This window comes from Cervus canadensis, chromosome 11, assembly GCF_019320065.1.
Source record: "Cervus canadensis isolate Bull #8, Minnesota chromosome 11, ASM1932006v1, whole genome shotgun sequence".
Taxonomy (NCBI): Eukaryota; Metazoa; Chordata; class Mammalia; order Artiodactyla; family Cervidae; genus Cervus; species Cervus canadensis.
The window spans coordinates 56,976,997-57,003,830 of NC_057396.1; the positions used below are offsets into that span (position 1 = coordinate 56,976,997).

General features: G+C 36.3%; 1 protein-coding gene across 8 annotated transcripts in view; it reads right to left on the minus strand.

The window, feature by feature from the left end:
• IMMP1L (inner mitochondrial membrane peptidase subunit 1) overlaps window positions 1-26,834 on the minus strand; it is a 73,129-nt gene that overhangs the window by 6,549 nt on the left and 39,746 nt on the right. For all 8 annotated transcript variants that reach the window (XM_043481552.1, XM_043481553.1, XM_043481556.1 and 5 more), the window contains 3 exons: window positions 22,568-22,701; window positions 20,589-20,677; window positions 17,383-17,509 (listed from right to left, as the gene is read on the minus strand). In XM_043481552.1, coding sequence (XP_043337487.1) covers window positions 17,383-17,509; window positions 20,589-20,677; window positions 22,568-22,701 — 350 coding nt within the window. The remainder of the gene's footprint in view (window positions 1-17,382; window positions 17,510-20,588; window positions 20,678-22,567; window positions 22,702-26,834) is intronic.

The following is a 26,834-nucleotide window of genomic DNA, read 5'->3' on the forward strand; positions in this document are numbered from 1 at the left end:
CAGGTGAATTCTTAACCACTAAGCCACCCGGGAAAGCCCTTCTGAGAATATCCTATTGTAAATCACAGTATTTTTTCCCATGAACCTGTTGATGGATATTTGAGTAACCTGCAAATAAAGCGCTATGAACACTGATGCATACACATCTATTTTTTTCCAGTAAATATGTAAGGGTGGAATTTCTGGGTCGTAAGTTTATGTTTAACCTTAAGCTTTTCCAAAATAATACCATTTTACATTCCCAACACCAATGTATGTGTGTTTCTGTTGCTTTATAACCTTGGTATTTTCAGTTTTTAAAAGTTTTGCCTGTATAGTAGGCTATTTTGTCATCACACTGTGGTTTTCACTTGCATTTCTCTTTAAGTATTTTCCCTTGTACCTATTAGTGTATCTTTTGTGAAATATCTACTGAAAATATTTTGCTCATTTTAAAAATGTATTCTTCTTCATTTTAAGAGCTCTTTATATACCTTGAGTACAAGTCTTTTGACAGATACTGCAAATATTTCTTCACAATCTAGGATCTTTATCTTTTCTTTTGCATTTTTCAACCTGCTGTAAAGACTATATAAATTACACTCTTTAAAATTTCACTTGGTTCTTTCTTTTATTTAGCACTTCTTCCCTTATGTTTATCCTCTAGATCCTTGAAAGTATTTATAATTAGTGTTTTAGAGCAGGTGTCCCCAAGTTTCTAGGGTCTAATGCCTAATGGTCTGAGGTGGAGCTGATATAATAATAATAGAAATAAAGTGCACAATAAATGTGTTTGAATCATCCTGAAACCATCCCCTGTGATCAATGAAAAAACTGTCTTCCAGGAAACTGATCCCTGGTGCTAAAGAAACTGGGTACCACTGTTTAAGAGCACATGACTATTAATTCCATTATCTCTGTCATTTCTGGATCTGTTTTTCTTCTGTCATGGGTTTCATTTTCCCACTTCTTTACATATCTAACTTGTGACTGAGCTGAACATTCATTTGTTGAGTGGATTTTGTTCTTTTAAGACAGCGTTGAATGTTGAGGAGGTCTGTTTGGTTTTTAGAAGGCAGTTAAGTTAGCTGTGAATCAGCTTATTCCTTTCAAGCCTTGTTTTTAAGTTTGTTAAGTTGGGTCTCTCATACTGACTATTCCAAGGGCTAGTCTAGCCCACTCCTAAGACATCATATTCCATGGTCTCTTCTGAATACTCTGGATATTCAGTGATTTCCTTCCCCTGTGGCTGGTAAAAACTCCAATGGCTCTCAGCCCTGTGTGACCTCTGAATTGCTAGGCTGATCCCCACTAGCTGTTCTTCGCTCAGTCTCTAAATTTCACCATGCCTGCTAAGTTGCTTCAGTCGTATCTGACTCTGCGACCCCATGGACTGTAGCCTGCCAGCCTCCTCTGTCCATGGGATTCTCCAGGCAGGAATACTGGAGTGGGTTGCCATTTCCTCCTCCAGGAGATCTTGCCGACCCAGGGATCGAATCCAGGTCTTCTACATTGCAGGTGGATTCTTTACTGTCTGAGCTACCAGGGAAGCCCAAATTTCACCATATTCATGCACAATTCAGTGTTCAGCCCCAAATCCAAGAGAAGACTGGTGCATATTTCTCAAGATCATTCTGTGGCTCTTTTCTCCCTAGTGGTTTGATGCATAAATTCCAACCACTTAAATGTCCCTCTACCCTAGTCTCTGTTTCCTCAACTCAGCAACACCACTGTCCTTTAATTGAATTTTCCTTCCTTGGAACCTCTGAAAACTCCCTTAAAGGCAGAAGTAGGGGAAAATAGAAGGTTTGTTCATTTCCTTTCTCCCAGGAATCTGTCTTGTTCTGCCTGCTGTACACTGTCTGAAAACACTTGTTTTACATAGTTTGTCCAATTTTCCAGTTCTTTATGGAAGGAGAGCAAGTTCAGCACCAGTTACTCCATAGTTGTCAGAGGTTCAAATTATCTAATTTTTAAAGTCTTATTATTTTTTTTTTTTAGCATACCTCATAACAATATGAAGAGAATCCTTCTGGCTGAGAACTAAAAATTTAATGTAAGTAAGGTGTGACTGGCATCTCTACCTTGAATCCCCTTCAGTGGCATCCCGTGTATGTTTTCCTTCTATCCTTTGCCTATCAAAATCTCAAAAAGATTGCCAAACTTAGCATGCCATTATGTATAAGCAAGGAAGCTGAGTATGGTATTGCTTGCATCTCAAAATTGACAATAGAATAAATATTCCTCAGTAGGCAGAAGTTAAATAGAATTTATTTATAGAATAGTCACACACAGCAGACAGCTAATAGAAGGACTTGGGGCTTCCCTGGAGGCTCAGTGGTAAAGAATCTGCCTGCCAATGCAAGAGATGTGGATTTGATCCCTGGGTTGGGCAGATTCCCTTAAGAAGGAAATTGGGTCTCTCCCACTCCAGTATTCTTGCCTGGAAAATCCCATAGACAGGGGAGCCTGGTGGGCTACAGGCCACATGGTCACAAGAGAGTTGCATGACTAAACAACAACAATAGGACTTACATGGATACAGTGAAAAACATTTACAGGGTATACTTAGGTATACTTACTTAAAAAAAAAACACCACAAAATTTTATGTATTTCAAAATTTACATTTTTGGGACCAGTATGTATTACTTAAGTAGTTCAATTACATATATATGTACATACACATATATGTATCTTAATATGCCTAGTTATTTTAGTAATACTTGTACTTTTTTAAAAAGGGAACACTGTCCATCACAATGCAGTTCAGGAAGAGCTTTACTTAAGTAAAAACAATTTTTTTTTCTTTGCTCATGTGGAAATAGAGAGACCCAATTTCCAATCCATACAGCAGGCTCTGCTTCTTTGCACAGTGTAAGTAAATGACTGCAATTATAGTATTGTCACTAGACCTCTGGGTAACTGAAGTATTAGTCTAGCTATGAACTCATTTATTTAAATAAATATAAAGTACAACACGTTTTTGGTATGGGTCCAAAACTTAAAACCTGACCTTTCTGCTCAGGTGAGTAGAGTGGAATGAAGCAACGAACCAAACAAAAATTTCCTTTCTAACTCAAAATACAGTTATTGTCTGTTGGATTAATCTATTGGTTATCACTAAGTTCAAATTTAAACCAGGTAAGAAAAAAATCTATAGCAATATTATTATAATAAAATGTTAACAGATAAAAAGGATTAAAATATAGTTTAAATTATTTTTAAAAAGCCATTATAACTTTCCAGTTAAAGTAGAACTCATAATAAATGTTTTACAAATGGCCAAAAGTGGAAATCCTAATTCCATGTCTTTGTTCATCATTTCTCATAACCAAAACTTTTTAAAATAGCTAATTACTTTTTCTGTTTGTACTTTTGGAAATATGCCACGACAACTTGAATGAACGCACAAGACTAAGAATATATGAATATATGTCTACAATGCCACTTAGAAATTTTTGCTCAACTTTGAATTTTCCCAGTGTCTCAGATATAACTAGCTTTAGGGCTAACTTTTAAAGCATTAAAAGAGCCCTTAAATCATTCTTGGTTTTTCCTTTCTACGTCAGAGGTTTACCTCCTGAGCTATGATAAAACCTAATCTGAGGGCAGGACAAAAGAATCAAGCCTCTGGTTCTCAGCTATACTTTACTGAGATCTAGTTAAGTGCCTCCTTTATAGAACAAGCAACAAATGTAATTGCCTCATGGCCTGCGGGTGTCCATTGAACAAAAGCAGCTTTTGTGAACCAACCCACAGGTGTTACCTTTCTTGATTCAAGTGAAATCTGATGAAAGAGTCCACAATATCAAATAACATATTTACTAAACTGTAATCAAACTTATTATTTGATTAAGGAAAGACTAATTAAGAAAAAGTTCCGACTAAAGAGTAAGATATTTGTATGCTCAATCTTTCAAAAGTTTCAAAAAACAGGAAATCCTAGTAACAGACTGATTTTTAATTAACTCTCTGTTTGCCAGGTATTTAAAAATTTACAATCAGCAAAGGCAGGGTATGCAATGGCCTCATTATTGTTCATGACTCTTTAATGGTTCTTCTAAAATGACTGTGAAGGTAAAGAAAACAATAATTATTGAAGAAACAAAAATAAAGGTAATGGGGGGGGGGGGTAAAGCTTCCGAAATCCTTTTTTGACATGATTTTTTTTCCTGAAATACATAGGAAAAGGAGAGGCATACAAAATATCATCATAGTAAGATGCGATGCACACAAATTTGTGGAGAGAACACTTGTGAAATGAGATAATTCATTAAAATTATATAGTTTTAAAGAACTTCACACACAGTATTTGTATGACTCATGCAAGGGGCAAAACTGGGAACACAATCATTAAATAACTATTGGAATTGACTTTCCTATATAAACCACCAAAATGATAAAGACATATATGTCAAAAAGTGAAACATTAAATCCCCTGAGAGGCGATCATGTAGAAGGACTTTTAAGAACACAAAACTGAGAAAACATTATTAATCTTAAATTTTATAAAATGGGGCTATCCCAAGTGTCGGTTATGAATGGGTAACTTTGAAAGCAAAACTCCAGGAACAGTTTAACTCAGATTCTATTTTTAATGACATTCTCCTTGCCACAACTGTTTGCCCATACTTGTCTCCCTGAGTAGACTATCTGGGGAGGGAGGTGCTCCCAAATGCATGACCACGGGATTAACTATCCCACATCATTCCCAGGAGCTGTTATTGTCTTTCCCTACTTAAAAATGGTGCCACTTTAGGTTCATAGCCAGTTATCACTAAAGAGGAATTTACACAAAAGTTCTAGTAGGCTACACCTACAGCACTGGGGTGAGGGTAATGATGAGGGATGCTTTCAACCAACAGGTTCTCTTTCATTATTGAGCATCTCCCTGCTGAGCAGGTTTAGAGCTTATTTTAAGACTTGACTTGCTCATTCTCATAGCTATAGCAAGCTAAGCTCCTTCATCTTCTCCTTCAGTACTCAATACCTCCATCCAGCCTGAATAGGAATCTCTGGGCCTGAGTTCAGATTGTAGCTCTGCCACTTACTAGTTAAACACCTTGGACAGGTTATTTAAACCTCATCTATAAAACTGGAACTAGTAAATGCCTTACAGAAATATTCTAAAAAACAAATAATATATAAGGTTCCTGGCACCCAGTAAGCACTCACTAAATATTAGCTATTGTTGTTAACAGTTGCTCCAGCTGCTGGATGAATGATGCCTGCCGGGCTTTCTTTGTTCCTGATTTTTTATGCAGTCTATCCAGTTCTCTGCAAAGTGAACTGTGCTTTGCAATTTCACTTTCGTTATGCTTTTGGCCTTTTTCTTTTACACTGTATTCAATTATATAGTTCTGGTACTAGCCAAGACTTTGAATTGAATCCATTATAATTAAAAATGTACATTAATTTTGAACAGATGCCGTATTAATTATGCCAACTGATTTAATGGAATTTAATGAAATTCAATTTTTAAGACCAAATCATCCAAATGTAGCAAAGAACAACATTTTTAATATTTTAACAGGGATCTTTTCCAAGCAATGTTTATTGACTATCAAATACCTAAGCTCTTCCTTATGAAGCATTTACTTCTTCAGAACCATCTACCAACTTGTTAGAAGGCAGAGGAAGAGGGAAACGGTTGGGGTTGAAGGCAATAAATAGGCCCTTCCATCTAATACTAACATCCCAATCCTATAGATTTTTTTTCCCCTAGGACAATGGATTATTTCACTCTGACTTCTTTTTTGTTCTACATGTAACAAGGTTACCTGCTGTGTATCTGGATTAGTATTTAAGAGAAGTACCTTATATTCTCATTTCAAAACTATGTCAGTACTCTCATTTTAATATAGCCTGATGTCCACTCTGGTTCTCATGGTCCAAAAGATGAGCCTAATTTAATGAAACAGGATATCTGAAAGAGTAGTAGAACATAGTGGTAAGTATGTAAATAATGAGTTTTCTCATGTTCACAGAAAAAGTCTAAATAATTAGTAAATCAGATGCTTACTATAAAGAATATGTGCAAATAGGTTTCCACCAAATATTCCCACTGAACTATTCCTGGGACTTCAAATAATTCTTCCCAGTCAAAACTCATCCCTATATGGATTTATTCCTGTAGATGAATCTCTGTATCTCTTTTCAATTTCTTATGGCCCCAGTGCATAACTGCTTCATACAGAGATTGACTAGAAAACTGATTTATACCTGAAATGGAATTAGAAAGAAAAGATTCGAAGTATTCTTGTACTTGGTATTACTGATGCCTTAAAAAAAGCATTGTGCTGCATGATTTCCTTTGATAGATGCTTCTCCTTTTTATATTTATTAAAAACAGAATTCTAATGTTATTCTAATTCTAAATAACTTCCATAGAGTAATATGTAGCTTTGCGAATACAAAGTTGCAAAATAGGCAGATGGATGACAGATGATTTTTTTTTTCTGCAATAATGTTAAGATATGAACAGAATAGCTAAAGATCTTTAAAAAGATTGATCTCTGGGGGCTGAGAGCATCAAAACATTGTTTTGACTAATAAGACATCATGAAAATATACTGTGGACATCAAGGAGGGAATCATATAACACCCAGACATCATTCTGGGAAAGCACTTGTTTTCTTCTCACTTCAATTCCATTGCCACTGTACTCATTTTAAGTACAATCAATCATAGGCTTATTATATAGGCTTCCAGAGTACTCCAAAACTGACCCAAGTTTTTGGCTCTAGCAACAGAGATAGATGATGCATTTCTTCCAACATCCAGTCCTGGTTAGACATTCTCCTCATCTTTCTCTGAACTTTTACTGGTTTCCATTCTTAATGTTATTTTCTCAATTATATCTTACAGCCTATTTATTAACTGGGCTTCCTGCCTCTGGCCTCTCCTATTCCAATCATCTTTATTAAACTATCCTCAATTAGTCTATATTAGTATCAGGGTGATCTCTTAAAAACTAAGTCTGATGATGTTACTCCCAGGACTTTCCAGGTGGTCCAGTGGTTAGAACTCTGTGCTTCCACTGCAGGGGCATGGGTTCAATCCCTGGTTGGGGAAATTAAGATTCTGCAAGCCATGTGGTGTGACCAAAATAAAGTTACTCCCCTGCTTGAGACATACAAGGAATTCAACCCTGATTACCTTTTCACTTTTATCTCTTTTTGCTAGTCATCCCTCCCCACTGTATGTCCCAGAGGTAGGGACTTATTTTTCACAGCTGCCCAAAGCACAGGGCTGCACTCTCCCTTCTAGAACCTAAATATGCTGCTTGCTTGGATAAGGGTCTTATCCAAGCTCCCACTTATCCTTTAGAACTTCAACTTTTACCTCCCAAGTCTGGAGTAATCCTATCCAGTGTAGATGAATACCCTGTTACACCATTTTGTAATTCCTTGCCTGCTCCTCCAACTTGACTACAAATTCTTAAAGCTGTATTGTTCAACAATGTAGCCACTAGTAACATATGTGACCATTTAATCTTACAAATTATATAAAACTAAAAATTCATTTCCTCAGACATACTAACTACGTTTCCTATACTCAACAGCCACATGAACCCAGAGGCTACCACACTGGACAGTGTAGATACAGACTATTCCATTTTTGCAGGAAGTCCTATTGAAGAGCCAGCAAGCAGGGACTTACCGACTCTAACATGGTGGAGATCCTCAAGTAAATGTTCAGTAATGTCTGGAATTAACGGAATTAGTGAATTCATGAATAAATAATAGGAAAATTGTGACGTTATTGTCTGGCAAATGTGCCCACCCCTGTAGCCTCCTAAAGGCCTTTTGCTGAAGTCTTCTCTCCATCCTCCCAAGTCCAGTGGTTTCCCCTGCTCCCCAGGCACAGTCTCATTAAAGAAGACGCCTGGTGCTGGGACTGGTTTGGGGTTAGGTATATTTGCAGTTAGGGTCAGAAGGCCATATCAGTCTATATCCCCAGACCTACTCTGACTTTCTTTACATAACAGAAGTCAGGTCAAATTTCAAGTCTCTTCTGATGATAGGAGGTTTCTCTAATCCTTCCTGATTTAGAAATTTAAACACACAATGTACAGGAAGTAGATCAGAATCTTGAGTTACATCTTAGAATTTTAAATTACTCACCCTATAGTTTTAAGTACTTTGTTTCCCTTCCCTGTTGGCTCTGTATGTGTATTAATAGTAGGGATGTAAGCCAGCTATGCCAAATGAAACAATACTGAAATTTTCTTAAAATAGTTATGAAAATTCCAATCCAGGAGGAAAGTACATTCAGATATCTAGGTGAGCAGTACCATGGCATGTAATGTCAGTATTTTCCAGCTAATCTACCATCTTCAACTGTTTTATAACATACATACTTTTAAATGTAATTCCTCTTTTCCATTCTCATTTTAGGTAAAGACTGGTTAAGTGAGAATGTTTTTATAGATTAAGTGGGTCACAGAAATCTGTAGGATTTAAATTACCCAAAGTGGTAAGAGAAGAATTTCATTCAGTTGTTTATTTCAGAAAACATTTGAATATATTCCACCTGGTCAACGACAGCTTTCCAGAAGACCACTGCATCAGATCAGGAAGCCACTCAGAACACATTCTCTTTACTACTATCAGAGTGCAAGTCTGTCTAGATTCTTACATTGAACAGTAGCATTACAATTTCATTATTAGTAATTTTTCCCAATTACTTTTAAGCAGCCTAAGTGTATACAGGTCTCATATAACATATAGATAAAACTACATGTAATATGGCATTTTACTGAATTGCATAAATGCCTCCCCTAGAATCTCACCAATAGCACTGACTTTCCAACTCTGAGTGGTTAAAATATTTTTAGGTGAGCAAAATATGCTAGTTTCAGGAAGAGTTGCTACTGTTTCAACAGAAATGTTGATTTTTACAAATACATATACATACATATTCAAACACATATTAAGATAAAATACATTTCTATAAAATCATATTTTATAAACTACATATTATTGTTAAGCTAAGATTAAAATATTCTGAAAATGTTCAGGGAACACATCAGAAAATGCTTAAGTACTGAGTGCCTCAAAGATGATTTTTTAGTGTTAACATCAGAAGAAAAACACCTCAGAATTGTAAACACTAAGTCAAATTTATCTTCAGAGTTGTGTTAGCTATAGGATGAAAAAGTCACGTCATCTCCGCAGTGAACTTCACTTAGCAAAAAAGTAAACAAATTTCCTCCGCATCAGCTGCAATCAAGGCATTAGCAGTATGCCATGATTGATTACCCTGGGAGCGGTTGCTGAGAAATGGATGTGAAGCACAGGTTTTTATCACTATAGTCTGCAAAAAGCAAGTCCCTTGTTTAGATATCCTAGTTGTAATAAGTGACATTATTAGGTAGTTCTTCTATTTAAATGACATAAGGATTCAGTGTATCAGCAGCTTATAATAAACAAGCCCTTTCAATCTGATGAGTCCTCTCCCTACAAAGAAGTACTTTTGCTGTTTATAATACAAGTGGCAATAGAAGACCATATGGTTGTGACTTTTAGCTAAAGTAAATGACATTTAAACAAACAGAAAAACAGCATTAGGATATTCAAAGATTTGGACTATAACCTAAATACACAGGACACATTGGGAGTTATCAGTGTTTATAAAAGTGCCCATTTTCTAATGTTGTCCAATTAGATTATTTTTCAGCTTGCAATTTTATATAAATACTTCTCAGTATACAGTAAAACAGCTTTTTACCAGCATCTTATCCCATTTCAAAGTTTTCTTTTTAAGAATACTATAGACAAGAGCATCCTTAGAACATTTAATCAGTTCTTTTTGAAATGTAAAACTATCTCTATTTCTTACATTTCTGCCAATAACAAGGTTATAAAGGTATAAAATGTTACAAATTGTTACAAAATGTTATAAATAAATTACAATAAAGTATATTGTTACTAACATACTCTATAATACAAGAAGAAAAATGTAAGAAATATGTAGGGCATGACCAAAGTAGCCAAGATGGCATGGTCAGGTGCTCTTGCCCCAAGTTTTGTAAATAAAGATTTTGTAACAGCTGAGATCACTGATAGCGGTGTGCATGCTCGTCACGAGGCACTCGCGGGTCCATAGGCTACTGTTAGTGTGGAAGCATATATTCACCGGGAATGCCCTGGCAGACTACGTTATGGTTATGTTTTGGCTGGTGCTATGGCCGCTGTGCCCGCCAGGAGAGAACAAACGCGTCTGCAGTTCCTACGGCTCCTCCAGTCTTCTCGCAGGCTCTGAGCTTCCTCCTTGCCTACCCTGGGTTTAAGATCAGTGCACACAGGGTTACGGAGTGAGACACCTGGCGCAGCTGGCAGGACCAGGAGACGAAATACTACATTTCTTATCCACCCACTCTACTGTGGTAACAAACCAGCATCTGATGAACATTTCACCTTCTGTGTATGACACTGGAATCCATGTTATCAAGAACCAAAAAGCTTTATAAAACTGGATCTTTGATAGGTCAAAAATAAAAGTAAATTTTCTAATAAGTACAGATGTTTTCTTTAACAGTAGCAGAAGATTGCCAAGTTGTAACTACAGGAAAATACTGAAATCTCCATAATCATATTTCTACTACCATGCTCATTTTCAATACAGAGTGGCCGCTATGGCTGAAAAACTGAAATTCAATAAATAGAGTTTTAATTATTTGAAAGATTTAGAAAAAAAGATTCTTCATTTTATAATAACCAACCACTGGAAAGCAGTTTACACTTAAAGGAAAGTTTACCAACCTCCGGTAATAACTTATCCATCCTTAAGCTGCCAACCAATAAAAGGATCAAAAGAACAAAACATCCGCAGAGTAGTTAAATATGTCCAAAGGCACATCATTTCTACCAAAATGTAGAAAACTCTCTTTACCACACAACTTAATTAGTGGGTACTACATGTTGCAAAGGCAACTTAGCCTTCATAGTAACAAAACTGCCATACCATTTCTGGGAAGTCATATTTTCCCCCAAAATGAGAGTACGGTAGTAAGCCCAAGGTACCTCAGGTTCCACTGTTCCTTAGGAAGAGTTAGACAAGACCAAATTCAGAGTACCCCAAACTAAGTCATTCAGACACAGGTGAATTTTTAGTCTACTCTAATAAAAGGGCTAAAATCTATCAAACAGAAGTCACTTAGGGAAATAAATATTTACTCAGCACAATGCTATCCTGGCACAAAGTAACAAGGGCATTCCAGTACTTTCTACAACTTTCACCTGCCATTACACAAGATGGTCAAGTAGCCCTACCATGGAAGTAGGTAGAGTTTTCAAATATTCTATGAAGACTAGGATGAACACAGATTGGCCAACTCAGCATTAGCATACAGTGTGTTGAGGTATAAGAACATCTGTATCATTGAAAAGTGGAACATCATGCACTTTACTCCAGGGCAAGTCTGCAGGAGAAACCAGAAGAAGAAAGGGAGTAGAACAGAAACTAAAAGAAAATGCCATCAGACTCTAGTTATGTGTGCATTTGTCTAAACTTCCAGTATTTTTAAAGTATCTACCAGATGCCAAATAAAAGATTAGAAACTGGGGAATTAACTGAGATCAACACAAATCCCTGCCATTAAGAATCTGATGTTCTAGAGCAAATGTCAGCAAATGTTTCTGTAAAACGCCAGACAGCGAAGAGCCTAAGCTTTGCAGGCCACAGAGTCTCTGTTACAACAACGCAATTCTGCTGTTTTAGTGAGAGTCCCAGACAATACATAAAAGAATGAGTGTGCCTGTGTTCCAATAAAACTTAAACTACAAGAACAAGGAGCATGAAGGATGTGGGTCTTTCAGGCTATCAAAAGGACCACGGCTTTTATTATGAGATGGGGAGCTACTGGGCCTTTTGGGGAGAAGAGTAACATTATTTCTATTAAAAAGCATCATTATTAAAAAGGATGATTTCAGCTACTATGCAAAGAGTAGGGAGGCAAGAAGTTGGGAAAGATACAAGCAGAGAGAGAAGATCAGAAGTTATTACAAGAAAACAAGAGTGAGATAAATTTGTCTTGCAAAAGGATGTAGCAGTGATGGTGGCAAAGTGTGGTCGAATTCTGATTGTATTTACAAGATATCAGTTCAGTTCAGCTCAGTCGCTCAGTCATGTCCAACTCTTTGTGACCCTGTGGACTGCAGCACACCAGGCTTCCCTGTCCATCACCATCTCCTGCAGATTGCTCAAACTCATGTCCATCAAATCGGTGATGCCATCCAACCATCTCATCCTCTGTCATCCCCTTTTCTTCCTGCTTTCAATCTTTCCCAGCATCAGGGTCTTTTCCAATGAGTCAGTTCTTCCCATTAGGTGGCCAAAGAATTGGAGCTTCAGCTTCAGCATCAGTCCTTCCAATGAATATTCAGGATTGATTTCTTTTAGGATGGACTGGTTGGATCTCCTTGCAGTCCAAGGGACTCTCAAGAGTTTTTTCCAACACCACAGTTCAAAAGCACCAATTCTTCAGTCCTTGGCTTTCTTTATAGCCCAGCTCTCACATCCATACATGACTACTGGAAAAACCATAGCTTTGACTATACAGACCTTTGTTGGTAAAATAATGGCTCTGCTTTTTAATATGCTGTCTAGGTTGGTCATAGTTTTTCTTCCAAGGAGTGTCTTTTAATTTCAAGGCTCTAGTCACCATCTGCAGTGATTTTGGAGCCCACAAAAATAAAGTCTTTCACTGTTTCCACTGTTTCCCCATCTATTTGCCACGAAGTGATGGGACTGGATGCCATTTTGAATGTTGAGTTTTAAGCCAGCTTTTCACTCTCCTCTTTCATCAAGAGGCTCTTTAGTTCTTCTTTGCTTTCTGCCATAAGGGTGGTGCCATCTGCATATCTGAGGTTATTGATATTTCTCCCAGCAATCCTGATTCCAGCCATGCTTCATCCAGTCCAGCATTTCTCATGATGTACTCTGCATATAAGTTAAGTAAGCAGGTTGACAATATACAGCCTTGACTCCTTTCCCAATTTTGAACCAAAATATAATCACCATGATTTGCTAATAGATTGGATGAGAGGGTGAAAGAGGAAGAGAGGCAAGGATGACTCCAAGGTTTATGACTTGAGTGAACAGAAAAATGGAGTCACCTTTCAGTGATTGGGAATATATGTAGGAGGATTCACTTGTGGAAGGAAAATCAGGAGTTTAGTTTTGGACATACTAAGTTCAAGAGGAAAATATTAGATTATTAGATATATGATTCTGCAGTTCAGGAAAGAAGTTGTGGTTGATATAAATTTAGGACTTTAAAATTAGACAGTATTTAAAACTTCAAGACAGGATTAGGTCACCTTACATTTGCATATATAAACAAAATAAGTTTAAAATACAAACCCTTAGTTACTTTTTTACTTAGTAAACCCAGTAAGTAACCCTAAGTTACTTAGTTATTTGGAGTAATCAACAAAGGACACTCGGAAGAAGCAGAAAAAGGAGAAAACCTAAAGACAGCGTTATTCCTCAAACTAAGAGAAACCAGGCCTTATGAGCAACTACTTTAAATACAAGTGAATTCAAGTGAAAGGAGGACTGAAAGTTGACCACTGGATCAACAACAGAACATTCATGAGAACTGTTCCAGTGAATTCCCAGGGATCAAAGTTTAAGTGGAATGAGTTCAAAAGAGAATATAAAGTTCACAGGGGAGTCAGTAAGTATGCACAACTCTTTCCTAAAGCAGGATATGGTGCCCAAAAGGTCTGTTTGTTTGGATGGGAGGTTTTATACCATGATTGTTTGCTGATATGAACTTACTGTATTTCAAAATGCCTAACTGTAACAGTTACACTATGAATTAAAATCACAGCTTTGAACTATCACACAATGTTATCCTGAGAAAGAATATAAAGTGTTTTTCTTTGTTTCTTTATTAGCTTTATAACAAATTTTACCATATTTCCTGAGTCTTGGCTCTATATCCCTTAGGGGAGTGGAGTCTATGTTAAATCACCTGCTGTGCTGATCAACGGAAGAATGCTAGTTCATTTAACGTATTTCCTACCTGCTAAATGCTTCTTCCAATTAAATTATTTTTGGCAAATTAGTGGCTTCTAGCAGCTAACTGAGGAATTCCTATAGTATAGAAAGGCAAGTTATTCAAGATTTTTGAGCTGAGTAAAATTTGTTTCTTTTGAGAGTCACAAATTAACTCAATTCCTAGTACCAATGCTCAGCCCATTACTCAAGGGAAAAAATTACTAGCCTCAATATCAGGAAAAAAAGCAAAACCATTGCAGTAACACCTTGATAGGGACTGCTTAGTTTCCAAATGCTTAATGTAAAAAATAAATCATCTTTAATGCTTGCCATATGGACTTTTGGAACTCTGGAATGAGTAAGATGGCTTCACATCATTTAACTGTTTATGTTCTTTTTCTCCAACTTAAAAACAATGCTAATTCTTTCATAGGCTAAACTCTATATTTTAGGTTCCAAATGAAAATTTTAGTGTTTTGCTTTCTGAAGCACCTACTTAAAAGAATGTGTTTTTTTTTTTTTTGCCTGAAATTCAAAATATATTTAATATACATCATCCTTATTATGCAGCTCAATCAAGATCTGAATAGTATTGTCTTCATAACTTATAAACAACAAATATTTTTCTGAAAAGGTGCACAGATATGGGAAAGAAACCCCTTTCATAAAATACAGCACCAGTCTGCTTCTGAGATAGCTGGAAAAGGGATCATTCTAGAGGGGCAGATTGCAAACATTTTGGATATCTCTTCAGAGTGCTCCAAACTTGGATGAATTTTTGTTATAAATCACCTTGATTAATGGAACACATCTGCTAAAGTAGTTCAGTAATAGCTACACAATTCTCATGGTTTAAAAAACAGCTTAGAAAAACTGGTGGAGGTGGGAAGCCTTCAAAAATCACCGGCTTGTCTTTTATAACTAATACTAGCCCTGATCAGAAATAGCTGCCTTTCTTTTTTAAAATGTTTAAGACAAATACATTGTAAGGGAAGTACAATTTGAGGAGATAGAAGCAAAAATAAGAATAGGAAGTGGAGGATACTTTGGGAGAAGTAGTACTGGCATAGTAAAAAATAAAAATTTTTGAATAGAGCCAGCCTATCTGTGTTTGAATTCCAACTGTTTCTCTTACTGTTTGAGCAATTTATTTAACCTCCCTGTTGTTCAGTTTTCCCATATGTTAAATGCTACTACTAACTACCTTTACTGGGTTACTGTCGTGATGATTAAATAAACTAATCCTTGAGAGAGTTTCAACACTTACCCTGTACTTATTCTGGTACAAAGTAAATACAGGGTAAGTGTTGACCAAAATTATTATAATTGTAATAATTGAACATTTATAACATGCACACCAAAGTCAACTGAATATATCTAGAACAAAACAGCAGTGTTCCCTAACTTATCCTCTCATCAAACATAAAAATCCAAAGGATGTTTTCCTTGAATAGAATATTTATACATATATAAAAAAAATACATCTTATAATACCCTGGTTATTTTTTCTGATTACTTAGCAGAGATTTTATCTAAATCCTTTCATCCTAACATTCCTCTTCTAATAATTTCAGAAGAAAACAACAACAGTGGTGTGCACACTGTGCAAAGTACAATTGCACACAAGGACTCAGAAATTTATATGTTTTGTTATCATTTATATGTTTTGTCATTTGTCTGTTAATAATTCTGGTCTCAGATGCTGGGAAAGATTGAAGGCAGGAGAAGAGGATGACAGAGGATAAGATGGCTGGATGGCATCACTGACTCGATGGATACAAGTTTGAGCAAGCTTCGGGAGTTGGTGATGGACAGGGAAGCCTGGCATGCTGCAGTCCATGGGGTTGCAAACAGTTGGATGGGACTGAGCGACTGAACTGAACTGAATTCTGGCCTCAAGTATATGCTTGTTGCTAAAGCAACTCAGAAGTGACTAGACTGCCTCATGAAAGGATAACAGTCATGTGATGGTGAAATAATTATGTAAATAACTAACATATTTGAAAAACAAAAGGATACGTATCCATGATGAAGACCACAGAAAAATACTGATATGTTACCTGATACTACATTCTCAACTTTAAACATTAGGATCACCATCAGCTATTGATTCCTAGGGTGTTTAGCACTGTAGTAACAAACATCAAAAGTGTAATAAACATTTGCACAGCTGAACCATAGTCTATTAAGGAAGGTAAATAAACAATAAATTGATTATTTAATAGTCTATTGATCAAACTTACTTAATAGGGCAACAGAGGCTATTACAGGTAAAAATAAATTTACAATGATGAAGACAATTCAACTCCTAATTATATGTTTACATTGGGGATGAAGATAAAGTTACTTGATAGATACAACAGTTCTATTAATAAACTGATAGTGACACAGAAAATTTAAACAAAAGTAGAAAATAAATTTATAATTAAAGAAAGAACAGCAGATGCTGAGTAAACAGAAGGCCCTCTCTGCCCTGCCCCACCCCAGCTCTGTCTCGGCAGTCAGGTGACTGGTGAAGGCGGCTGACACATCACATCTGCTCTTCACTCTTCCACTCTACTGCATGTGCTCTTTCCTAACTGGGTTGGTAAGTTGACTACACCAAAGGTATACAAAATATCTATTCTGAACACTTAAATAGGATTAAAAAAAAAAACTAAACTATAAGACTACATCTGATTTTACCAGATTTTTCATTAACAAGCCAGTGGAAAAACCGCCAGAATTCCAGATTGCATTTAGTTGTCACATCTCCTTCATCTCCTCCAATCTATGACAATCCCTGACTTTCCTTTTTTAAAGATTTTGACATTTTTGAAGAGTACTGGTCAGTTATGTTGCACGATGACCCTCAATTACGGTTTGTCTGTTGTTTTCTTATGATTAGACTGAGGCTATAACTTCTTGTTACAAGAATACCACAAAAGTGATGTGCCCTTCTCAGTGCTTCAATTCAGGGGCTACATTATGTTGACATGTTGTATTATTGGTGAAGTTAACCTTGATCACTCAGTTAAGGTAGTGTCTGCCAGGTTTCTCCTCCACAAAGTTACTATTTCTCCCTTTGGAAAAAACCCTGGGAGAGATACTTTGAGACTATGCAAATCTACTATTTTCCCTCAAAACTTTGCCCAGTATTTTGACACCGCTGGTGAATCCTGCCTTCAACAACTAATACTGAGATGTCTGAATGGGGCTTTAAAGAAAATAAAATATATAAATTATAACAGCCATGTTGTTTGTGATACAAACATACACTTACATATTCTACTGAATGCATCATTTCAACTTATATTCAAACACAAATAAAAGTTATTTTCACTTGTCAGTGTGTTCAGTTAATGTTAATAAACTGTGATACCAATGAATAACATAATTGAAATGTTACTTACATAACTATGGCTTTTAAAGAAACCTGCTGGACTACTGGTGAGAATTTTGTCTCCTTCCAAACCAATTACTCTTTTACAAATATTTGATTTTGGATCACTCGGGCTTTTTGCAACCACAATGTCACCTCTGAGGGGAAAAAGTCAAAGAAAGTCAGTGTTATTATTAAGCATAAACACATGCATGGCACTGCTACAATACTTTTATAAAGCAACTTAAAGCCACACCCTTTATCCTCTCACATACTAACCCTCCCATACATTTACCAGCTTTGAGAACCTTCAAGACTAACTTTATGGGTCAGAATCCAAAAACGAGAGTGATGGAAAAACTATTAGAAGATTCTAAAATTTTTGACAATTCCACGAGAATTACCTTCTTACACTGTACTTAGTTTGTTACTTTTGTGTCTAAATTTTTAGAATCAAAACTATAAAAAAGCAATCCATGTAAATATCACCAGATTAACCAAGCAAATTTTACTGCCCTGCCTGTAACATTGACTGACTCTACAGCACATACAAAGGTAGAGACATCATCTATGTTTCCTTAGAGCTTAAAGAACTGAGAAATTGCAGCATGTAAATTATATAAACCTAGACAGTTCACAGTACAGTCAAAAAGACTTACATTTGAAGAAAAATTATCAGAAGACTTAGCCAGAAAAAATACTAAAAGCTGTCCAAACATATGATACAAAAAATAAACTGGCATATCATACATATAAAACCAACATGGATAGGGTTACATATGGAAGAGATGATTCATGGAATAAGTAACAATTTGCATGTTTTAGAAGACTAAGTAAGATACTTAAAATTGGAAAGGAAGGAGACAAAAATATAGGACTAATGTCCCAACCAAAAAGAATACAACACTCTTTCTGCATGAAATGAGCAATAAGTGAATTCTGTTGCTCACACTCGAAGGGATTTAATATATTTACTTATCGTCTGTACCAGGTTCTTAAAATAATTTGATGCTGCTTATGATAAAAGATGCATATATCAAAATCAAAAGTCATAAAAATAAAGGATGATGGTTAACTTAGAAACCTAGTTATTGCTATATGTAAGTATTATAATGAGTTTGAAACTTTTTGGTAGTCAAGTTAAAAAAGAAATTATGATTATTATCTGCCAATCATTAACTAATAAAATAAGGTTTAGTTTGAAAAGTATGACAAAATTTTTCTTAACAACTAAATCAAAGAGGAAAAGATATGTATGTAAGGAAAGTAAAGATAGCATCTTCATCAGAAATTTTACAGAAATTACAACAGTATCCAGAATAGTCATTTCTTGAGGCTACTCTTAATAAGAGCTGTATGCTATTAAAACACTAAACTCTGTAATTTGGAGTGCAATATAAGGCTTACACTTGTTTGAAAACAGGATAAAGCATCTCTTTCCAACCAAATGCAACTATGGCAGCAGAATTGTTCAGATGAAGAAATTTGCAAATATTGTAACATATGTAACATACTATCAAAGTTGATTATGGCTAGCTTTGGGGAGAGAAATGTTCTCTGTGGGAGTCTTATTCAGCTTAAGTTTGTCAACAAAATAATCAATATGACCCTCATAACAAACTGCACTTGAATGGCAACATAAAAAAATCATAATTTAGTCAAAGTTTTTTTTTTTATAGAAAGCATTATTACTGTAGACTGTACTTCCAGTGGTCTAACCAGATATTATAGGCACAGAACTTAGATCAAAAAAGATTACCTAGAACTCTCCACTCTTTCAAATAGCATTTTAAAATAAACTTAACAGAATTAAGATTCAAATTTTCCTATATCATTTATAATCATCCTTATTATTCTAGTAGATTATAAGCTTTTGAGATGAAGGATCAACCTCTTACTCAACCCAACATTCTCTATAGACTAGAGCACATCTTATAAATGAGGTGCTCACTGACTGTTCAAAGAGTGAGCAGTAATAACGGATGACTGTCTCAGGCATGAGAGTTCTGTCCACTGGAGTGAAAAATCCATGTGCTTTAGATACCAGATATGCAGGCTTTTATCATCCCTAAATGGATGACTATTCTGTCTTTAGAAACAGGCAGCTAGCAAGAGTATCTCTTGTCAGGTGTAAGAGATGTGCCTGAAATCTCAGAGTTCTGTGCTACAGATTAATGAAAAAAATATTCAGGATAGTAATATTTTTAAAGTAGAATTACCAACTGACTACCTTGGTTGTAAAAGTTACTTTTGTATGTCTCACATAAATGCCAAATTTTGAGCTGTCTTTCCAGCCAATGGGTTCCCTGAATGAACAGAATACAAAATGAAACTTTCAAAACAACTTATTTACTAAATATAGTTATTTATATTACCCATCTGACTGCAAAGAGTATCCCCTCCAAAAAAAGACAATATTGAAGTATTCATTCAGAAACTATTTAGCCAATGAATCCAGCTTCTTGTTAAGGATGCTTAAAGACTAGAGTGAATCATGTGATTAGCATGGAAAACATTCGCTTGTCTTCATGTTGTAGTGAACCTAGGTCTCCAGTTAATCCAAAGACTGTACTAAGTTATTTCGATATAAGGTAAAAAGAAAAGGAAGCTAGAATATAACCTGTTATATAAACTTTATTTTATTACCCCCATATCTATCAATTAGGCATCCTGAAGTTGTTGGGGAGAAAAGATCTGAAGAATTACCTAAGGCCCATGCTAGACCATAATGCTTGAGGAAGAGTTTCTATCTACAGAAGCTAAGGTGGTGGAAGATCAGCAAATGCAAAAAACAGTTTTACACTGTTCTTGGTGATTTTCCAGTAATGTGAAATACACTATAGAAAAGGCCAATAATGAAAGAGGAACACCTAAACCTACTTATGCCATAAGATAAACAACAGCTCAAGTGAGTAAAATTTATATTTTCTGAAGATGAAATGTAATACAGATTTATTTTTAAGAATTATGAAAAACTAATGGACACCAAATTTTAGGGAATCAAAGAGGTTCCCTTTAGAAAATACATTAAATGACTAATACTTGACATCAATTCAGAAGAATAACACTCCAGGAGTTAAGTAGAATAAATAATATCTTAAGGATTGGAAACACCATTTAGAAGAGGATTTTAAAAGATTTAGTGGCAAATCTTTTAACGTTAAGGAACTGCAGAAAAGACACAATATGTATGTGTGTTTTCACCATGAATTTAATATATTTGTGACAGAAATTTACCTTTGGATACCATAAAAATGTCGACTAAGATTTTCTGCAAAGACAATATCTGAATTTTGAATTGTAGGCTCCATGGATGGTCCAGAACACTGAAAGAAAGGTAATTTTTAAATTTAACTTGAAAACCTTTTAAAATATAAATATCTGATCAGGCTTAAAAGAAAATCAAGCAAGTGTTCTTTAAACTTGGAGGATGATTTATAAAAAGCTGGTAGCTCCAAGAGAAGTTCAACTCTATAGAGAAGCCAGCAAATCTGGAACACAGGCAAAATATATTTAAAATGGTTTATTAGTATTATATTATAAAAGATGAATAACATTACCTCTGGGTCCAAATTTTGGCCATCTTGTAAAATTTAAGTGCTTTGAGAGCAGTGACTTTGTCTCTTAAGTTCCCAATTGCTAAACAAGATCACGAACAGTGCTTAGCATAAAGTTGATACTCAACACATACTTGTTGAATGAACAAATGAATGATGTTTTTCTTCTTGCTATGGCCAAATATCATCCAGAAGCCCATGACAGTAATTTAGCAAGTGGTATCATACTATTTTCAACTAACTGATGTCTTTCATTCTCTTCAAGAGAATAGCTTATTCATTTTGGGGGGCTGCAAGTTACATTTTCTACTGAAAAATACTGGCATAATGAGATGCACTTTAAAAACTTTCATATTAGTGTGTCTTAAAACAATAATCTTCATATACACCTCAAAACAGGTATGAGGTACATATGGACAGGGAGTTGGTGATGGACAGAGTAGCCTGGTGTGCTGCAGTCCACGTGGCTGCAAAGAGTTGGACACAACTGAGTGACTGAACTGAACTGATACCTCAAAACTATAGTATATTATCATTGTAATCTAAAAAATCTACATACAACAGTCTTCATCCAATTCAGTTGTATGTAAATAAAACTTTTTACTCAAAACTTCCTACTCAGGCAGAAAAAAAGACCACAATGAAAGTTTTTTGCTGTCTCTGTAGTCTACTGGAGGCACCAGTATAGATTAAAAAAAAAATCAAAGGGGAATTTCAGTTAGATATATTTATTTGCCTAAATATAGTTATTAGAATTATTCCAACTTGAGATTATATGACTATAAGTCTCTTTAGGGTAAACCTGTAAACACAGCAACACCAATAGCAAAACTCAGACTGAACAATCAACCAAATTATTATTTCATTTATATGACAAAAGGTGAGTACTGTCATGGTTGATAGATTTATGATGCAATATTAAGAAAATACATTGGGAAAAGGACAGCCTTAACATTTTAATTTTGACACAAGGCAGAATAAATCATTTGTTTTAGTAACAGTTATTGACACTCTTCACAGTAGTTAAAAAGTAGGATTTTTGAAAATCAGAGAAATCTGTGCTGAAATTCCAAGTCTACTTGGAATTGTGGGACTTGTAGAAAGTTACTTGAGCTTTCTGAGCCTCAGCTTCCTCATGTACATAGTATTAGTAGACTTCTAGTACGTAGTTCAGGGGCTTCCCTGGTAGCTCAGTGGTAAACAATTTGCTTGCAACTCAGGAGATGCGGATTCAGTCCCTGGGTCAGGAAGATCCTCTGAACAAGGAAATGGCAACCCACTCTAGTATTCCTGCCTGGAAAATCCCATGGATGGAGGAGCCTGGTGGGCTACAGTCCATGGGGTCGCAAAACAGTTGTACACAGCTTAGCAACTAAACAACAAAAATTTGTATCTCACAGAGTGTAAAAGATTAAATAAGTTAATAAACATAAAATATCAAACACATCCTGGAACACAGTAAGTAGTACTCAATAATGGGAAAAACTAATATTTCATTAGATTAACAGGGGCTTTTGTGCCCCTGAAAGAAACAATACAGGACCACATTTAAAGTTACAGTTCTGTTTTACATCAGTGCCAATGCAAACAAACACTCTTCCTTCAATTTAAAAGAATAACATGTTTTATATGATTATTTTCTTGAATGTGAGCACTTACCATGAGAACACCACCAACATACTCAAAAGCACAATGAGCTATGCAGCCGTACTGAACAGTATAGCCAACAAGTCGAAAGGTTTTTCCCAGAACACCACGAAGCATAGTTCTATGTAGACTCTGCCACCATTGGCCTGATGGTAAATTTCAAAAAGTTTCATGATCAATACTATTTAAAAATATTTAAGAGATAACTCTACTGTAAAATATTTTACAATTACCCAAAGGGTAGTAAATGCCTAATATAATTTGTGCAGAAAATCAAAAGTTTACTTTCATTTTTGCCATACAGATTTTTTTTTAAAGGTAAATCATAGCCACTTAATATTCTGATCTACTAAACAGATTATATTCAAATATTACTGGGTTTAAATATAAATTAGATAACTAGTAGACTCTGAACTTGTCTCTCCCCTTTCATGCCCTGGTTATTTCTTGATATCAAAGCCGATACTTAAGAAAAGATATTAACTCTTTCAAGTATTAATAATAGTTCTTCATATTATTGCCAGTGATAGAACATCAGTTCTTGTCATAACCTAATAGGATTATAAAGAGGAAAAAAATAGAATATATGTATGAAAAGGAAAGTTTTAAATTACTTCCTTTGTTAACTTGTGTGATCTTCAATGAATTACTTCATCTCTATGGGCCTTAATAAAATGGAAATAACAGTATCTCACAAAATGGTTCAAGAATCAAATTCAATTAACATGTCCTAGTGGCTTTGTAAATTGTAGTTACATTCAGTTGTCAGTTATTAATTGCTACTATAACAATGAACACATGATTATTAAACACCATTAAGAACCATATATATTTTAAAAAGCCATATATATTTGACATACTGATATTACTCATCTAAAATATTCCTAGAATTTGTCCCTTCTTTTGTATTTACCTGCTACAGCTATGTTTCAAGCATTTCTGAACTAATGGCCTAATGCTTCGGCCTAGACTTCTAGGCACTGTTATCAGATTAAATTTACTAAAACACATCAACAATAATAACACGTAACATTTGCTCAATGCTTGGTATATAAGTCAGGCTTTACAAATTAATCTCTGTGAGACAGATATTATTACTATTATCATTTTATAGATAAGGAACCTAAGTGTAGTTAGCTTACATGCTAAACATCACAAAACTAGAAACTCAAGAACCTAACCATTACGTTACACTGACTCCCATATTTCTCCCTTGCTCTCACAACCTCTGTAGTTTTCTATCACATATTACTCACTTTCAGGATTCTTTTTCAAATAGCTTCCATCCCATCTTCAGATTCCAACCTGATCTTCCTTGATGCTTCTACAGAAACTGACTGCTCAACCATACCCTTGTTTACTTAAACTGCCCACGAACACTTAATGCTCTCAACAGGCAAGTTGTTGCTTCTCATTTGGGTTCCCATTGTTCATTTTCAATGATTAAGAATACTGTCTCTAAAGTTGATCTGTCAAAGCAGATACCCTGGCTCCACCACATTTTATCTGTGTGATGTTCCCGTTATTCTACCTATGTAAATCTCAAGTGCCTTTACCTGTAAAATGGCCTTACTATCACTATCTCAGAGAGTTAAGTCAGGATTACTTGTAATCAGATATGAAGAGTGTGTAGTGAAATAGATCAATAAATGCTAGTTACTGTGTCATTTGCTTGGCGATTAGCATGTACTATATAACCTTATATAATTAAGTTCCATTTCCAAATGTCTAAGTTTCTGCCTATCTTATGTTTAAATAAAATAGATTTTTTTTTTCCTTTTGGATGCACCGTGCGATTTGCAGGATCTTAGTTCCCTGACCAGGGAGTGAGCCCAAGCCCTAGGCAGGGAAAGCACAAAGTCCTAACCACTGGACTTCCAGGGAAATTGCAATAATAGGATTTTAGAACCCACAGGATAGGACTATTATTTATCAGTGTTTTATTACTTATTAGTGTTTAGTCACCTATTAAACATAGATTATATCTTCCCTGGTGGCTCAGAGGTTAAAGCGTCTGCCTCCAATTCAGGAGACCGGGGTTCGATTCCTGGGTCGGGAAGATCCCCTATAGAAGGAAATGGCAACCCACTCCAGTATTCTTGCCTGGAGAATCCCATGGACGGAGGAGCCTGATAGGCTAAAGTCCACAGGGTCGCAAAGAGTCGGACATGACTGAGCGACTTCACTTTACTTTCTAAACATAGATTATGTCATCTCCCCTAATAAGTCTTCACTGGGCCACCCCAACAAATGTTACCTATGCTTTGTATCACTTACCTAATTTCAGCAAACACTGATTATAATACCGCACTATATTATTTGTATCTTTCTCTTATTATATATTTTATTACATACTATATTTGCTTCTATGTCGGTGGGCAGCGACTGTGCACTATTCATCTTTGAATCCATGGGGCTCGACTGAATTAATGAATATATATTGAACGCAAATCTCCTATATTTTCCACATCTTTAGTATAATAAAATGGTATTAAGGTTCAAAATGATCAGAAGAACACTGAGATTTTTGGTCAACAAGGAGACAGACTAATGTCATACTCACTGAAAGAAGAAACTACCAGTAACATATGAAAAAGTGTTCTTGTTAAATTTTTTAAGTAACATGAACTATTCCATCTTAGGAATCTGGCTTACAGTAATAACTGACATTTTAAAAACTAATGATTTTTAGAATTTAATAAGTTAATAAACAGTGATACTTAAAAACACTTCATAACTAAAGCGAGGGGAGGGATGGAAAGGAGGGAGACTTCTGTCCGCACAGGGACGCGGGGGGCGGCGGCCGCGGTCTGTCCGGTGGTCTTTCCAGTGTAAGGGAAAAGGAGAGCGAGAAAGTGGGGAGCGGCGTAAAAAGGGGGCCGGAGCGAAGGCGGCTCCTTGCCTGCCCCCGCCCCGTCTGCTCCTCTGCGCCTGCATCCCCGCCGGGCACCCCGCCCACCACCCGCTCAGTCGCCAGGGTGGCGCACCCTGTCCGGCGCCCCGCGGCGGTCTCTGGCGTCTCTCTTCCTCCCGACCTCCCCGCCACATCACCGGAGAGTGGGTCCGAGGGTTCCGGGTGGCCGAGCTCCCTCTCCCCACCCGAACGCGCCTTCGCCTCTGGCGCCGGCCACGACTGCCCCGGCTTAGTGACCGCACAGCGCGGAGCCTCTGGCGCGTCTCGCAAGCTGCACCGCATGGCGGTGCGTGGCTCCTCGATGGGAGCCGGCCCTGGACCGGTCTGCCTGGCTGGCCGCCGGTCGTCCACTGCTCTGGACCCGGTGCCCGGTCGCCAGGCGCCTCTGCCCGCCCTCCGAACCTTGGGACTTCCCCATCTTCTCCCCCGCTCCCCGTCCAGCACTCGCTCTCTCGCACTCTGACTGCAGTGCAGGAGGCTTCGGTTCGATTCCTGGGTCAGGGATATCCCCTGGCGAAGGAAATGGCAACCCATTACAGTATTCTTGTCTGGAAAATTCCATGGACAGAGGAGGCCGGCAGGCTACAGTCCATGGAGTCGCAGGAGTTAGACACGACTGAGCGACCAAACCACCACCACCACCATAACTAAAGCTCAATTAATTCAAAAAAGATCTAAGAGGAGTAACAGTAACAGAATATTATTTGTAAAGTTAACTAAGTTGTGTAAATACCACTTTGCTCCCATTATAATATTAGGGGAAAAGTAGGGGCCCGACTTAGCAACTAAGCAATAACGACAAGGGCAAGTCCTAAGGCTTAGCTGTGAAAGTGTGATCTATGAGACAAACCCTAAAAAGTAGTGAAATAGATATTACATTTAAAAAACAAAATAAAAAAGAGCTTATCTGATATTACAGAGGGGATGTATTATCAAACAAAAGGAAACATGAGGCACTCGGCAAGAAGACATTGATAATACAGATATAAGGTGAAATTTAGAGAGGAAATTAGTAGAAATCTACCAAAATTTATATAATTTGAATTGTGCAATATATTTTGCTTTTGGCTAAAAAACATACTAAAAAAAATACAAAGATGCTATAACTATACAATGGTTCTGGTCTTCTGAGAAGTCCTGTAGTTAACTTCCATTCACAAGTATTTGGGGCCATAAACCCTTTTTTTATTATTACTCAGTAAATGTCCAATTTCAAATATGATGTTTGAGAAGAAACTATCTCATAAAATACTAAAGTAAATCAGTGATCAGAAGAAAAAAGTTAACAGACATCATTTCTTCCTTACAGATACTAGCAACTGAATGGAGGCTGAAGTATCTGAAATAATTTTGGATCTTAGTCTC